Here is a 15320-nt window from a genome sequence, read left to right on the forward strand (position 1 = left end):
TTTTATTACCTTAAATGTTTTTCTGAGTGCCTGCTGCGCATTAAACACTGTACTGAATAGTGCTGAGGACCCAGGGGAACCAATCGGCATCTTCTCATGAAATTCAGACTAGTGGCAGAAAACTGGACTTGTGATGAAGGAACAGATGAAGTGCTCTGGAAATTCAGGGGTGAAGGAGGAGAATGAGCCGTCTTTAGAGAGGAAACAGTAGCATATAAAGAGGAACCAGAAGGAGCAACTCCAAATGAAATGAACACAAGACAGCTTGACAGCTCACTGGGCCCATAGAAAGACCGTGGTTCATTTTGTGTGTAGGTGGGTGCCGGAGGTGGGTGGAGTTAATGGAGTAGGGGTTGTATAGTACCACTGTTAAAATCAGGGGTTTTAGCTTATTCACTGTGCAGCTTCAGGCACGTAACCTCTTTGAGCCTGTCAATTAAAGGTACAGTATTTACTTCAGATTCAAAATAATGCATTTCAAGCCTGAGCATCATGGTTGGCACAAAGCTACCATTTTTTTGAACACCAACTATCAAATATTATGTGAAAGAAATGCCTTGAATGTCAAGATAAAGAATGTATATATTCTCTGGGTAACAGGGATCAAACAGATGGTTGAGCAGTAGAAGGCACTGATGAGAGGTAGGTGTAAGGGACTGGATCCTGAGTTAAAGTCTACGCCACTACAGTGGTTGCAACCCCACTGACTTCTGTCTCACTCCCATCCAAACCTCCCTACCCTCCTCAATCCACAAGCATTTCAAAACCATGTTTCTAAAAACCAGCCATTTATATCTGTTTAGGTAAGTAACAGGAGTGCGGTGGTGTATTTACAAGTTGGCTTGTCCAGATATACTATAACTTAGTGTCTGTATTTAATATTGACAACCAAAAAATATATATAAATATCTTGCATCTATACACAGCAGGGCAGGAGTCTCTGTGTCTTCTTGAGCAGTGAGTTCGCAGGCTCCCACAGGCCCTCATCTCATGGTGATAGTGTAGCCCTCAGTGCAAAGGAGACTAGAACCTGGCAGCCCAGACTGGCCCTTCCCTTCTCCTCCCTGCACTCCAGTGCTCCCAACTGGTCTCAGGTAAGTTAAGATTAATTTGAGTGGCTGGGCAGGAAGAGATGGGAATGGGCAAATCCTAATGAAGCCTGACCCCTAGGGTGGGGAGGTCCAGGCCAGCAGAAGGTGTGGCCATAGCCACCTCCTGGGATAGAAGCCTTGTACTTCATAGTTCGATTAGTGTGTCCTTAGGACATCGGTCCAGCCCTACAGATTAGCTTGGTGAAGAAGGCAAGTGTCTGGACAGGGCTTAGTCCTCACCCTCAGGCACAGAGCCATTCAGGGCGAAGCCTGGGATGTGGGTACAGAGACTCAGGCTGATATAAAAATAACAAAATCAGTAATAAAAAAATTATAAAACCTGTTGCTTGTCTGAATAGATTTGAGCAACAGTCTTGCTTTTGTTAAAATCCTGGAGCCGTTAAGTCCTGAATATTCTTCTGGACATCATTGGTGGCTGGAGAAAGGAGCCCCAGGCCCGGCTCGGCTGAGATCTGTCAGTTTGGAAGTCTCATCCAGCTGCCTGTGCTCCCGAGAGATCCTTAGGGCTGCTGGGAAGAGGCCGGGCTGGTGGTTTGGGGCACCTCACACTTGGGAATCAGCCCCCAGAGGATGGAACAGCTCTTCGGGTGTCTTGTCACTTTGGCTGTTTCCCCCCTGCCGGAAGCCGGAAGCGATCTCATCGAAGGTCCGGCCTTTAGTCTCAGGAACTTTGAAGTAGGTGAAGATGAAGAATAGAACCAGGAGCACAGTGAAGATAATGAAGACGTAGGGACCACACAGTTGCTGAAATACACACAGACACTTGGTTGGAGTCATGACCCTACATCCTGGCTGTAGGACTTTGGATAAGTCACTTTACCTTTGGACCTTTAAGCTGAAAAGGGGAACATCCACCTACCCAGGGATGCTATCATTATTAAATGAGATCATGCTTGCACCTAGCATGTAACAGGCTCCAGGAACACCATTCAAAGCTGAGGGGAGAACCCTGGAGTTGAGGTCAGCATTCTTAGTCATGTAACCTGGGCTTCCTACTTGCAGTTCATCCTCAGCGTGATTACTAAAGAGAATGCTGGGAAAGCACTTTGCACAGCACTGTGGGGTTGTGTGTGCAGGCGAGAAATGGTGAGGATAGAGACAGTGGGGATTCTCACCTCCACATACTGGAAGCACATGCCCACGATGAAATTTGAGGTCCAATTGGAGAAGCCCGCAACAGCAATGGCAGCTGGACGTGGACCCTGGCTGAAGAGTTCAGCCACGATGAACCATGGGATGGGGCCGGGACCCACTTCAAAGAAGGCCACGAAGCCAAAGATGGCCACAATGCTCAGATAGGACATCCAGGGCAGCTGCTCCTGTTGAGGATGATGGAGAAGGGGAAAAGCTAGACTGGATTGTGATGAGTCCTCAGGGGAAACAGAAGCTGCAGAGGCAGCCCAGAGTAGAGCAATGCTGGAAGGCAGGAGGCCTGGGGCCGGTCCTGGACTTGTTGCGTGCCCCAGGTATCCAGCACCGGGCCTCAGTTTCCTCATCTGAACAAAATGATTTAAGTCCTGCAGGGTGGTGGCAAGTGTGAGTCCACCCCCTGGGAGTGGTAATGTGGTGTGCATGTGGACGGTGCTAAGAAGCCCCGTGGTCCCCTGGCCGTGCCTGCAGCGCAGTCCACCTGTGGCAGGATACAGAACAACATTCCTGGGGGTGGGGTGGACTCAGGTTCTAAGGCTTGTGAGGCACCTAGCTCAGGCTGGCACAGAGTAAGCACTAAGCATATGGTTCTGCATATAACCCTTCTCCTTGAGGAGGCCAGAGTAGAAAAGTTATGGGCTTCAGTTCAGATCTCAGATCTGCCGCTTTCCACTTGGCTGCACGTCTGGCCTTTCAGCAACCACCAAACTTTCCAAGCCCAGGCTGAGCCATAAAATGACGGTCATGGTGCTTTCCTTGCCCAGAGGCTGAATAAACGAGTGCCTGTGTGTGAGTGCCAGGCACAGGGTTAGCGCAGCGGTCACAGTCACAGGCTCGGGACCGAGGTTGATTCCTGGCTTCATCCTTTATCTGACAAGTTACTAAACTCACTGGGACTTAGGCCTCCTCCCCCGTAGAATGGGAATAACTGAACTACACCTCCAGTCATGTGAACTGAGTGAGGCAAGCCATGTTTTTGCACCTCTGTGGAGAGGACAGCACTAATGCCCGGGGTTCTGTGAAGATGAATTAAGACTACAGATGATGACTGGGAAGGGTTAATATTAGGCAAGGCAATTCCTTAAGGAGGTGAGAGTTTGGTGTCTGGGACCAGAGGTGCTGTGTTGAGACTCCATCAAGCAGGGAGGAGCGAGTTCAAAAGAGGATGTGCATGGTTTGGAAGGAGACAACTTTAGGAGCCAGAAGGTCAGACCCAAGCCCCAGGATACAGAGCCGGGGAGAATGCAGCCAGCACCTGGCCTGCCAGACTGGGGCTGAGACAGGCATTTTGGGATCTGAAGCCCAGGTGAACTCTCCCCCGCCCCTCACCCTCCAGAACCTGGCAACTCACCAGCAATGCCAGTGCGATGGTCATGAGTATGGCACAACCTGCCATGCCAGCCAGGCCTATGAGGTGCAGGGTCCGCCGGCCTGCTCGCTCCACCACAAATAGCTGTGGGCACAGACAGTATCAGTGCCACCCCTGCCTGGTGCCCCTCTGAACCCACCCACCCAGAGGCTTGCCTCAACAGCCAGGAAAGCCACAGGGCACTGCAAAGACCAGCGGGGAAGATGGTACCACCTCCTCCCTGGGGCTTGGCTGGGGGGCCAGATGGGAATGAGAGGCAGAGAGCTGGCCCCAGGGCCCAACAGCAGTACAGAGGGTGAGAGGCAGCCCTAGAGAGCCAGACAACTGGGCACCCTGGCTGTGACCTTGGGTGAGCTGTTTGTCATTTCTCTTCTCTGAGCCTCCGCGTCAGCTATGCAGTGTGAGCAAATGAACCCCGCAGGTAGTTGGGAATAAAATGAGGTGGCATTTCATGGAGCATGTGACACACGCCTGGCGTCCAGTAAATGCCGCCATTCTGACATGAGGCCTGAGCGTGGGCCCTGGCTGCTGACGACAGTAGGCCAAGACTCACCGACACGACGGTGAAGGCCGTGTTGACGATGCCGGAGCCGATGGTAGCATACACAGGCTGCTGCACCCCTGCCTTCTCGAAGATGCTCGTGGAGTAATAGAAGACCTGCCAGACAAGAGAAACTGTTGGGGCCTCCCTGGACATTGTGGGCCTTTGCTGCCTCTGTAGCAGTGGATGTGGGATCCAGGATGAGTAAAGAATGAAGGGGACAAATACTCAGGCAGAGGGACACTGCACTGCAGTGACCTTATGGGCTTGGGTTCTAAAGGGAAGCTTCCCCTTCGGCAGAGGCATGTCCATTGTTTTAAGTTTGGGACTTGTTCACTGTGCACAAGGGCTTGGCTGGGGCACAGGAGGGGTGGGTGGGGGCACTCACAGCGTTGATGCCTGACAGCTGCTGGGACAGCTGCAGCACCACGGCGATGAGGATGGGCTGGCGGTAGGCAGCCGAGCGGAACAGCTCCAGGATGGTGACCTTCTTCTCCCGCATCATCTGCCGACTCTCCTCCTTCATCTCCTGCAGGTCATGGGTCACGTCAGCTGTCCCGCGCAGCTTCTTCAGCACTGGGGGGACCGGAAGGAAGGTGGGGGTGGCTCAGAGTGGGAAGAAGGCCAGGGCTTAGGGAGTGGGGAGGAGGGCAGGGCCCTGCCCGTACCACTCTTGGCCCGGTTCTCCTCATTGCGGTTGATGAGCAGGAAGCGGGGGCTCTCGGGGCAGAAGGGCAGCACGATACACTGCAGCAGGGCCGGGACGAAGATGATGCTCAGCAGCAGGGGCCACAGGTCCTCATTGCCCATGATGGAGTCCAGGCCGAACACCTGGGGGAAGCAGGGGCTGTGAGCGCCTCTGCCCTGACCCCTCTTCCCAGCCTGTCCTGCCAGAGTGGTTTTCCCTGCTTTGTGTCAGCTGCTGTTTCAGCGAAGGGCCCCAGTTCTGGCGGCTCTGCCACTAACATGAGGCTCGACCTCTCTGAACCTCAGTTTCCTCACGGGTCACGTGGGGAAAGTAGGACCTACCCCATAGTGTTGCTGGGAGGACAAATGACAAGGCTACAGATGTGTCCAGCACAGAGAATGGGGGCTGCTACTCTGCCACAGGAGTGTTCTGGGGACAGGGAAGGGAAAGCCTCCTGGAGGGAGGGTACAGCGTGCATAACGGCCTGAGGCATGTTGGGGGAAGGCAGGCCCTGTGGTTGCAGGCCTGAGTGAGAAGGGATGAGAAGGGTCAAGTCATCTTGCTTTTCCACTGGGAGGCCATGGTGCTGTGTTCTTTGGACCTGTGTACCACAGTGGTCCTTTGCAGGGCTATGGGAGCTGGTGGAAGAGAAACTCTGCCCTGCTGGCACAGACCCAAGAGCTACTGAAGCTGTGGGGGAAGGTGGGGCTGTGCCAGGCAGGTAGATCCTGCCCCAGCTTACCTGGGCGATGAGGATGCCGACAACGATGCCCAGCTGGTGCAGAGTTCCCAGGGCCCCACGAAGGGCTGTGGGTGACACTTCACCCACATACATGGGCACGAAGCCTGTGGTCAGGCCGCAGTACACGCCGATGATGAAGCGGCCCAGGATCAGCATCTCAAAGGACTTGCCCAGTTTCGAGAAGCCCATGAGCACAGCAGACACGAAGGCCAGCAGGTTCATCATCAGCATTGAATTCCGCCTGGGGGTGGGGTCACAGGTCAGGCCAATGCCCACATTCCTTGGCTCCCCAGGGCTGCATCACAGGTAATACCCTGGAATAGGCAGGGAAGTCTTCCCCACCTCCACACCCCATCTGCGACTCCCTGGGCAAGGAGGGCATGGGCCCTCCAAGGACAGTGCCAGGACCTACCGGCCAAAGCGGTTAACGAAAAGGCCCACAGAGAAGGAGCCAATCATGCCCCCAACGGAGAAGATGGCCACCGAGAGGGACCAGAGCGTGGTGAGCGTGGTGGGCAGGATGCTCTCCCCATAGCGGTGGATCCATGTCTGGTTGTAGAACTCCTCGATCACCTACAGGGGTAGATGCAGTCTGGGTGGGCGAGCCCCGGGCTTCCTTTTTCTTTCCCTTGCACCCCTCCCTAAGAGAGGGCCCGGGCCTGGCTCTGCCACAGACTCACTGCATGTTCTTGAGCCAAGTCCCTCTATTTTTGTGGGCCTCAGTTTCTCCAGGTGAGAAACAAGGGGTTGGGCTCTATCTCTGAGTTGTCCCACTTCTCCTAATGTGGTTTCCAGTGCCCTGTGATTCCACAGGCTCAGCACGACTTGCTGGGATGATGGCAAGTGACCAATGGTGGAAGTTCAGGCATAGAATAGAGAAGTACAAGGCCGGGTGCGGTGGCTCACGCCTGTAATCCTAGTACTTTGGGAGGCCAAGGCAGGCAGATCACTGGAGGGCAGGAGTTCGAGACTAGTTTGACCAACATGGTGAAACCCTGTCTCTACTAAAAATAATAATTAAAAAAAAAATTAGCTGGGCATGGAGGCATGTGCCTGTAATCCCAGCTATGCGGGAGGCCGAGGCAGGAATATTGCTTGAACCCAGGAGGCAGAGGGTGCAGTGAGCTGAGATCACCCCACTGCACTCCAGCCTGGGCAACAGACTCTATGTCTCAAATAAAATAAAATAAAATAAAATAAAAAAGAATAGAAAGGTGCAGAAGGAAAAGGGTATTCCCACTTGCCCCCTTCCTTCTCACCATGTCTCAAAGCCCCAAGACCCCAGAGCTCCTGTCACCAGGCCATCTCCCCAACCCCTTGCTGGGGAGGAACCAGGGCTTGACAGACAGGTTCTGCCATCCAGGAAGTACAGACTCTGTGACCGCACTGAGGGACTGGTGTGACAAACTCGCACATGTCACCCTTCAGCTGTGCTTGAAAGACTCACATTGTGGCTTTCTGTTCCCCAGGCCCAGCTCCTCGTGTCTGGCCTGCGAACACCCACTTGAAGGACCCATGGCCTCTTCCCCTTTCCCAAGGGCCCAGCTAGGAGGTATGGGGAAAGGCTCCACACAAGGAAGCAGTTCCAGGAACTGGAAACACCTGTCCTAGGACAGGCCTGCCCACCAGCCCTGCCCCAATCCTGGCCAGCTCCCAGGGATGTGGCAGGCAGGCAGCACCGGTTCTGCCTGGGCACACTCACCACACTCTCAGTGCCACGGGATTGGCCAGACCCACCCAGCCACACGTGTAGCCAAGTGCAGGCCTAGCTACCCAGAAACGGCTTCTTGTGCACATATACCATCACAGACACATACTTGTGCTCACAGAATCTGAATATTCGTGCTTCAGCCAGTCGCGAACTCACATGCCCCTCATCCCCTGCCACTTACAGCTAAAACTCAATTCCATGTGAACCCGACCCATCCCAACACCCCTCCCCTGGTGCATGCCACAAGTTCACGCACACACAGTGTTATGCAGCCTCTGCAAACTCCATCATCACTGCTGTTGGTTCTCCCTACCCCTTCCAACCCACTGAGGTCTAACAGAAGAGGAAGGTGTGGGCGGGCATACTTGCCAAATCAGGGCTTGCAGTCCCAGAAATGCCCACCAAATATGCTGGGCCTGCCTCCCGGTGCCTTCCTTCCCATCGCCTTTAGCTATCTTTGTCCCTGCCCTGTCACAACCTGTCCCAAGTCTGGAGGCACCTGATGGAGGCCAGGCTCCAAGGGGCTAGGATAGTTGGTAGGCAGCAGAGACAAGCCCTAGATCTACTTGTCTGTTCCAAGGATGCCAGGCAGGACAGTGCATAGAAACCTGAACTCTGAATCTGGACACAACTAAATTCAGGTCCTAGCTCCGCCCCATATTTCCAGTGTGACCATGAGCAAGTTATTTCATCTCTGAGTTTCCATGGCCCCATTTCTAAAGTGCAGACATTAGCAGTAGCTACTTCTCAGTGCTGCAGGGAATCAGTGAAACAGGGCTCTCCAGGGCTTGGTATTATCATCCCTAAAATCACCCCGCTGCACACTGGTGGCCTCAAGGCTGTGCAGACCACTAACAAGAGTCTACCCAAGCCTTCAACACGCAACTCAAAATCGGGGCTCTTGCCAGGTATCAATCCAATCTCCCTACCTTACCACACCTACGCTCTACAGGCCATTTCCCAGCCCTCCATGCCTTTGAGATGCTACTACTCCTGCCTGGAAGGTACACCTGGCCTTACTGCTGCAACCTTTCGAGAGCCAGCTTCCCTGACTCCAGGAGTTTGTCTTCCCTGAGGAAGCTCCTGAGATGCGACCGAGCTTGATTCACACCATTGTCTGTCCCAGAGCCAGTGCCAGGGATGCCTGGTGAGTAATTGGAAGACTCAGTGGATCAAAGGTGTTAGGCTCTCCTCCTAGAACCCCTTGATTCTGCTGGGGGCAGACCGAAGGCAGATTTTGACAAAAAAACAGAGCAACAAAACACAAAGTGTTCTTCAAGGGACAAAACTAACCCCAGAGGAGGACTGGCCAGGAACGGTAATGCCCCATTTATCAGGCTCCGCCGAGAACAGGCTCTTCTGGATGAGGGTGGTTAAGGGAACTGTCCAGATAAATGGCGCTTGCCCTTCTGAGGGTCCAACCTTTCCTGGCCCATCATGCGGTGAAAATTTGAAAAGACTTCCCTTTGTGCTCCTGAGCAACCAGACCTACAAGCAGGGCTGCAGGGCAATGGTGTCTGCCCTCGGGGCTCTCTGCAGGGGCAAGGAGAGGTGTTGTCCCTGTGCAGACTGGCTTCAGATGGCTAAATTTCTGCATTCTGTAGTTCTAAGGTCTTCCCCGACCCCTCTGTGGTTCACAGGCTTGTCTTGTACACTCTCCACACCCCTTTCGAAATTTGCCAAGAAGTCAGCAAATGGAATTTGTTTGAATTGTATACAGAGTAAATAGATGCTGGCCTGAAACTACCTAAATAAATAAGCTTGAAGATCTCAGGTCTTTAACTGTGCTTGAGATGTAAGAGGGCCGTGTATAAATGAGATGTGACAGAGCTCCACCCTCAGTTACATCTCCTGCCTGTCGTCACAAGGGATCCAACCTTGTCCAGGGCTGGCTCCTGGACGCTGCCTAGCTGCTCAGCTACTCAGATCGCTTTACAGGGTGGAGGAAGGGTGAGCAGCCAACTCCCTGCATGTTAACCTGGGCCCAGATGCATCCCTCCAGCTCGCAGCAGCACTTCCTGGCCAAGCTGGGGCTGGGGAGTGGGCTTCTGCCTCTTGATGCCTGAGATTTCTGGGAAGAAGCCACACCTGGCTTTCCATTCTTAAAGCTGGTTCTAGTACTCTGTGTCCTCTCCTCCCTGGGGTTCCACGCTGACTCTTGGCCCAGGAAGGGCAGGGGGTTGCTGGAGAATAAGAAGAACCCTACATGAGGAAAAGCTCTGGGGTCACATCTTCCACCCAGTCGCTTCTTCAGCATCCTCCCTAGAAGTGTCTTGGTGCACCTCAGAAAAGAAGAGTCTACTTATTATGCCCTGACAGGATCCCACAGGCCCAATCCCATCGGCTCCCAGCAGCCTCTGCAGCCCTGAGTCATGTGTGAGGTGAGACGTGGCACGTGCCTGTTCAGCACGCTCCCACCTCACATGCCCATCCCAAGCTTAGGAGTTACACCTTTGATGCTGCCACCACCTCACACCTGCCAATCACCAGGTCTTCTGGAGTGTGCCCTCCTTCTCCATCTGTGCAGCCTGCCCTGGGTCTCATCTGGATTCTGCTCCTGACTCTTTCTATCCACCAAAGCCAGACCCCATTTCCCACAATGCACCACCCCTCAGAAGGCAGTTGGAGTCCCACACACCAAATGCGCCAGGCTCAGCTGTCCACCAGCTTCTCTGCTCCCTGCCCAGCCCATTCACAATCTCTTCACCCAGCTGTGGGGTGCTCCCTGCCCAGCCCATTCACAATCTCTTCACCCAGCTGTGGGGTCTGGGTGGGGGCATGTGCGCTGAGGAGGGAGGGATGGTTCTGATCAGTTCCTGGGCGGACTGCCATGGCGTCAGCCAGCCTAGAGCTGAGAGGCTACTAGAGATCTCTGTCCAGGTCTCTCACTGAGCCTAGAGGACACCCACCATGGAGACCACCCTGGAGAAAGAAGCAGGTTGGCTCTGGGCAGCTGAGATCCTTTGGACGAGATGGCTTCTGGTACACGAAGCTCTTCCTCACCCAGCGGCTCTCCAGAGGTGAGGAGAGGCCTGCACAAGCCTCAGGACACCTTGGGAATCCCCACACCACCTCCTGCCAGTCTGGGCAACTGTGGGTGAGGCCACACGTCTGCCCATCTCCCAGGGAACTTCTCACTTCCTCTTTATAGAGGGGCATGAGCCAGCGAACACCGCCTGGCACATGGGTAAGCTGTTACTGTTGTCACTGTTGCTTTCTCAAGAAGAGAAGTCACCACCTTCAGAGGAACCTTAGGGACAGGGTTTTCCATTTTGAAATTGCCAGAAAACGTTATCCTGAGGATGTAAGAGTAAGAAGGAACCTCAAAGAGCTAGGGGCCTACCTCAGGGAGTAAAGCTTGTCTTCAGACCCTGCCTGGTTGCTCCTGGCAGAAGAACCCAGCAGGTCTGTAGCCCCAGAGGGCAGACTCCAGCTCAGGAAAAGGAAGAGCTTTCTAGACTTCAGGGGATGAGGCTGGTCACCTTGCAGGTGGCGAGTTCCCTGTAAGTAAGGAGCATGCTACTTACACGGTGCTCCAGAGCCGGACTGGCAAACATTTTATGTAAAAGGCTAGCTAGAATCCATCAGGTAGGGTCTGTGAGCCACATATGGCCTCTGTCACTCATTGTTCTTTTTTTCTCAACCTTGTAAAAATGTAAAAACCATTGTTAGCTCTTGGGCTGTACAAAAACAGGCTGCCGGCTGGATGTAGCCCTCCTGCCGACCCTTGATCTAGGATTCTACACTAATGCCAGGAGGGGTATGCATTTTGGAACCTCTGGCTGGGCTCACCATCCTTCCTGCTAGACATTCCTCTACCCCAGGAGGACTGGGTCGGCTAGGTCATTCCCAGCAGGGATCCTTGGGCCAGGTTCAAGCTCCTTCTCAACCCTCCCTCTGCTCTCCTGGATGCTCTTATGGGAAAGAAGGGGTTAAACTGCCAGCCAAGCTTCCAGTGCCAGTTAGAAAGAGGAAAGGGTCAGCTTCTCTGGCTTAGCCCCTCAGCCTGGCCTTCACCCCTGTTTCCTGCCTGCCCCTTCCAGCTGGGGCTGGCCCTGCCCCGCCCCTCCCCCAAGCTCTCAGCCCAGGGCCTTATCTCCACAGCAACTCTCAGCCACACCCCAGGGTCAGCTGGGAGATTGGAGCCAGATGTTTCAGGTGGGGCTGGATAGATAACCCTGACCACTGGGTCCCCTGGGGCCTCTCTTTGGGGTCTAGGGAAGAGGCCCAGTTTGGAGCTAGAGCTGGGCCCCAACCCACCACGCCCCAGAGGGTTGGACCACCCAGGCTGCTTCTCCAGAACGGCCCTGACATGACCAGCCTCCAAACCAAGGCCAGGCCAGGCCTCCTGGCAGACAGAGGAATAATCCCACTGTGGCAGCCACACCCGAAGCCTTTCTCAGTCCTTGCAATGAAGTGTCTCCTCTACCCCAATTATGACTCATGATGCACACATGGTGACTCCCCATATGACCTAGACACCTCACACCTTTGTTTGGGCTTAATCACCTTTCAGAGCATGCGCAGATACTTCTCTGGAAAGCCTTCCTCCTGAGAACTACCCCTCCTTCTCCAATGCAACTGGTTCTCAAACAGAGGCAGTTCTGGCACCCCACAGGACATCTGCCAATGCCCAGAGACATTTTTGGTTGTCACACTGGCTACTGGCATCTAGAGAGTAGAAGCCAAGGATGCTGATAAACATCCAACAGGCCCCTGCAGCACCAGCAGAAACATCACAGTGCCAGGCTGAGAAATCCTGCTCTAAGGGTGAAGCACCTTCTCCCTCCCTCTTCCCTGCTCCCACGGCTAACTGTAAGGTACTGTGTGCTCCCTCTACGGTAAACCTCAGCACGGAGATGGTCTGATGCATCCATGTCACTGCTGTCAGCATGGCGCTGGAGGTGGCGAGTGGACACTAAATGACCAACAAGCCATGAATCTAACTGAAGTGCTTGAGGGGTGATGTGATATGATAGGGTGTGATGGTGTAAGAGATTGCGCAACTGTGTGTGGGAAACTTGAGATGCTGATACATGACTGAGCTTGACTCAGCTCTGAAGTGAGAGCGCACCTGGCCAGCTGGGGTGGCAGCTGTAGGTGAGTGAAAGGGTGTTTAGGGATCCATCTGGGACTGTGCCCATCTTCCACAATGGTCAAGGGCACAGATGAGGGCCAGACTCCCTGGACTTAGATTACAGCCCTGCCACTTACTAGCTGTGTGTCCTTGCTTTAATTGCTTAACATCCCTGTGCCCCAGTTCCTTATAAAACAGGGATTATGGTGTCTGCCTAATGGGGTTATTTGAGGAACAACTGAATTACTATTTTTAGAGTATGTGTAACAATGCCTGGCAAGCAGTAAGTAAGCAGTAAGGGTTTATGGTAGTGGTGATGGGTAAAGGGGAGAGGGGACCCAGAACTCTTTGGACCTAGGAGAGATAAGGATAGAGGCTGTCTGGAGCATGTTGCCCAGCCCAGCCTGACAGGACAGAGGGCTTGGGTAGGGAGGCGGGTGTTGCCGCCAGCTCTTTCACTCACCAAGCTGGGTCATCTCGGGCAGACCTCACCTCTTCTGCAGACCAGGTTCCTCCTTTGTCAAACAAGGAGTGTTGTTTGTCAAACAACGAGGCCCTTTCGGGTCCAAACTCTCTGGAGTCTGTGGATGGCTTATTCTCAGACATGCCTGACACTGTCTCTTGGGCCAGGACCTCATGGTGGCTCAGTGGCCTTAGTCATCCTCTACTGGCAGCTCCATCATTTGGGGAGGGGAGGGGCAGTGCTCGGATCAGCCCAATATGATGGTCAGGATTCCCTGGTTCATTTAGCTGCCCTGCTCCCTCTGTGGCTGGGCTGGCCTCTTCCAACTCTGTCCTCCTCCAGGAGGGGAAGCATGGCAGGAATGTCCTATCATCACTCACAGAGGGCAGGGGCAGTGCACACGGTGGAGGAGGCACAAGGCTTGGGAGCCCACCTCTAGCTCAGCCTCTTACTCTCCAGATACCTCACCTGGCTTCTATTCCCTCCTCTAGAAGAGGGGAAGATAATGTCAGCGCTGCCTGCCTTGTGGAGTTGAATTGCTGTGAGGTGGTAATTTATGGGGAGGTGCTTTGTAAACATATAAGATAATATGATTAATTAACCACTTCTAGGAGGAAGCCCTTTGGGGCCTGTTTTATGGAAGAAATAAGCTTCTGGTAATTAACAGGAGAACTGGCATCCTCACAATTCATGGGGGAAAGTCTCTTCTCAAGAGCAGACAAACCATAAGAGAGGTTCTTCTAAACAGACAAGGTTAAGTTGGTGTGCCTAGTGCAGGCAGCTAGCGATTCCGCATCAGCAGATCATTTCACACCCCTGCACCTCTGCAGAAGCCAAGCCGATCCCACTGCCCAGACACCTGCCCCTCCTGCCCCATGAGGTCAACTCACCCTTCAAGGTCAGGCGAGGCTGCCAAGTCCTCCGTGAAGCCCTTTGTTTTTGGCTCCCCTGTAACCCCCACCCCAGCATTAGTTCCTCCCTGTTTGCTCTCACAGCACTTGAAGCCCTCTGTTAGTTACACTCTTTTACACTCTTTCTCCAAGGGTCTCTCCCACTGCTGTGGAGACAGGGCCCAGCTCACACTGTGTCTCAGGCAGCTCCCTGAGGGCCAGCATGTGCCTGCTGTGTTCACAGCTTAATTCTCCCTCCTCACTGTCTAGGACAGCATCTGGCACAGCGTGGCTGCTCAGGAAGTCCTGGATGAATGAAAGAGTTGGCAGGATGGAATCTCTCTGCCGCCCTAGGGCAGGCCTTCAGCCCTACCCAGGCACACAGTCGCTTTGCCCTGTTACTACACGTGGGCTCTGAGCCTCATTTTCATTTCTTCCTCTTGGGTCCTTCTATCCTCTCCACATGTTACATTTATCACTTCTAATCTGCTCCTGGTTGGAAAAACTACAGCCAGCCTTGTGAGAAGTGTTTGTAAAGTGCAAAAGTCAACAGACTGAGTGCCTGGGTGCTTGCCCAAGAAACACCGCTAGATTTCAGCGTTCTCAGTTCTGGCCACTCACATCTCCAGCTTCCGTCTGCTGGGGCTGCTTTCTGAAGTAAAGTGACCTTTGGACAGGTGCCCAGATATGGTCTTATGAATGCAGTTCATAGCCTCACCTGGGCCCTTTGTGCTGCTGAGCGGCCCTGTGCTGAGGTCAGAGGTTCCGCCCGTCTTCCATTATAACCTCTTGCTTAATCTAATTTCTAATCTAATTTCTGATTAGATGGGAGGCCCCAGGGATCACAGAAGTTCATCTCAGGTTTCTCTACATCTTCAGAAGTCTGTCAGTCCCTGGCTGGGCGTGGTGACTCACACCTGTAATCCCAGCACTTTGGGAGGCCAAGGCAGGTAGATCACCTGAGGTCAGGAGTTCGAGATCAGCCTCACCAACATGGCGAAACCCCAACTCTACTAAAAATACAAAAATTAGCCAGGCGTGGTGGTACGCACCTGTAAGCCCAGCTACAGGGAGGCCAAGGCAGGAGAATCACTTGGACCCAGGAAGCGGAGGTTCAAGTGATCCTCAGTGAGCTGAGATCGTGCCACTGCACTCCAGCCTGGGCAACAGACTAAACCTCATCTCCAAAAAAAAAAATTCTCTCAGTCCCTCCTGCTCCAACACCACCTTTCTCCTGGAAGACCTCCACCCTCACTTCCTTATCTTCACCCTCTCCTCTGCTGATTCCTTCCAACATGTTTAAAAATAGCCTTCATTATTGGAAGGCGGATCAGGAGATAAACCAGCCTGGCTAACATGGTGAAACCTTGTCACTACCGGAAGTACAAAAATTAGCTGGGCGGGATGGCAGGTGCCTGAAATTGCAGCTACTTGGAAGGCTGAGGCAGGAGAATTGCAGAATTGCAGTCAGCTGGGATTGCACCGCTGCACTCCAGCCTGGGTGACAGAGTGAGACTCTGTCTTAAAAAAAAAAAAAAAAAAAGCCCTCATTAAAAAAAAAAAATCCTAGCCATACCA

At 53.4% G+C, this 15320-nt stretch overlaps 1 protein-coding gene across 1 annotated transcript in view; it reads right to left on the reverse strand.

Annotated features, from left to right (window-relative positions):
- Positions 1–564: 564 nt before the first annotated feature.
- Positions 565–15320, reverse strand: part of SLC2A1 (solute carrier family 2 member 1) — a 32981-nt gene continuing 18225 nt past the window's right edge. Inside the window, exons 3-10 of the mRNA XM_012434628.3 lie at positions 6014–6174; positions 5602–5842; positions 4840–5002; positions 4560–4747; positions 4184–4288; positions 3613–3714; positions 2228–2431; positions 565–1856 (exon numbers count right to left, since the gene is read on the reverse strand). Coding sequence (XP_012290051.1) covers positions 1656–1856; positions 2228–2431; positions 3613–3714; positions 4184–4288; positions 4560–4747; positions 4840–5002; positions 5602–5842; positions 6014–6174 — 1365 coding nt within the window. The 3' untranslated portion in view covers positions 565–1655. The remainder of the gene's footprint in view (positions 1857–2227; positions 2432–3612; positions 3715–4183; positions 4289–4559; positions 4748–4839; positions 5003–5601; positions 5843–6013; positions 6175–15320) is intronic.

This window comes from Aotus nancymaae, unplaced genomic scaffold (genome assembly GCF_030222135.1).
Source record: "Aotus nancymaae isolate 86718 unplaced genomic scaffold, 86718_ANA_hifiasm-v0.15.2.pri h1tg000007l, whole genome shotgun sequence".
NCBI lineage: Eukaryota > Metazoa > Chordata > Mammalia > Primates > Aotidae > Aotus > Aotus nancymaae.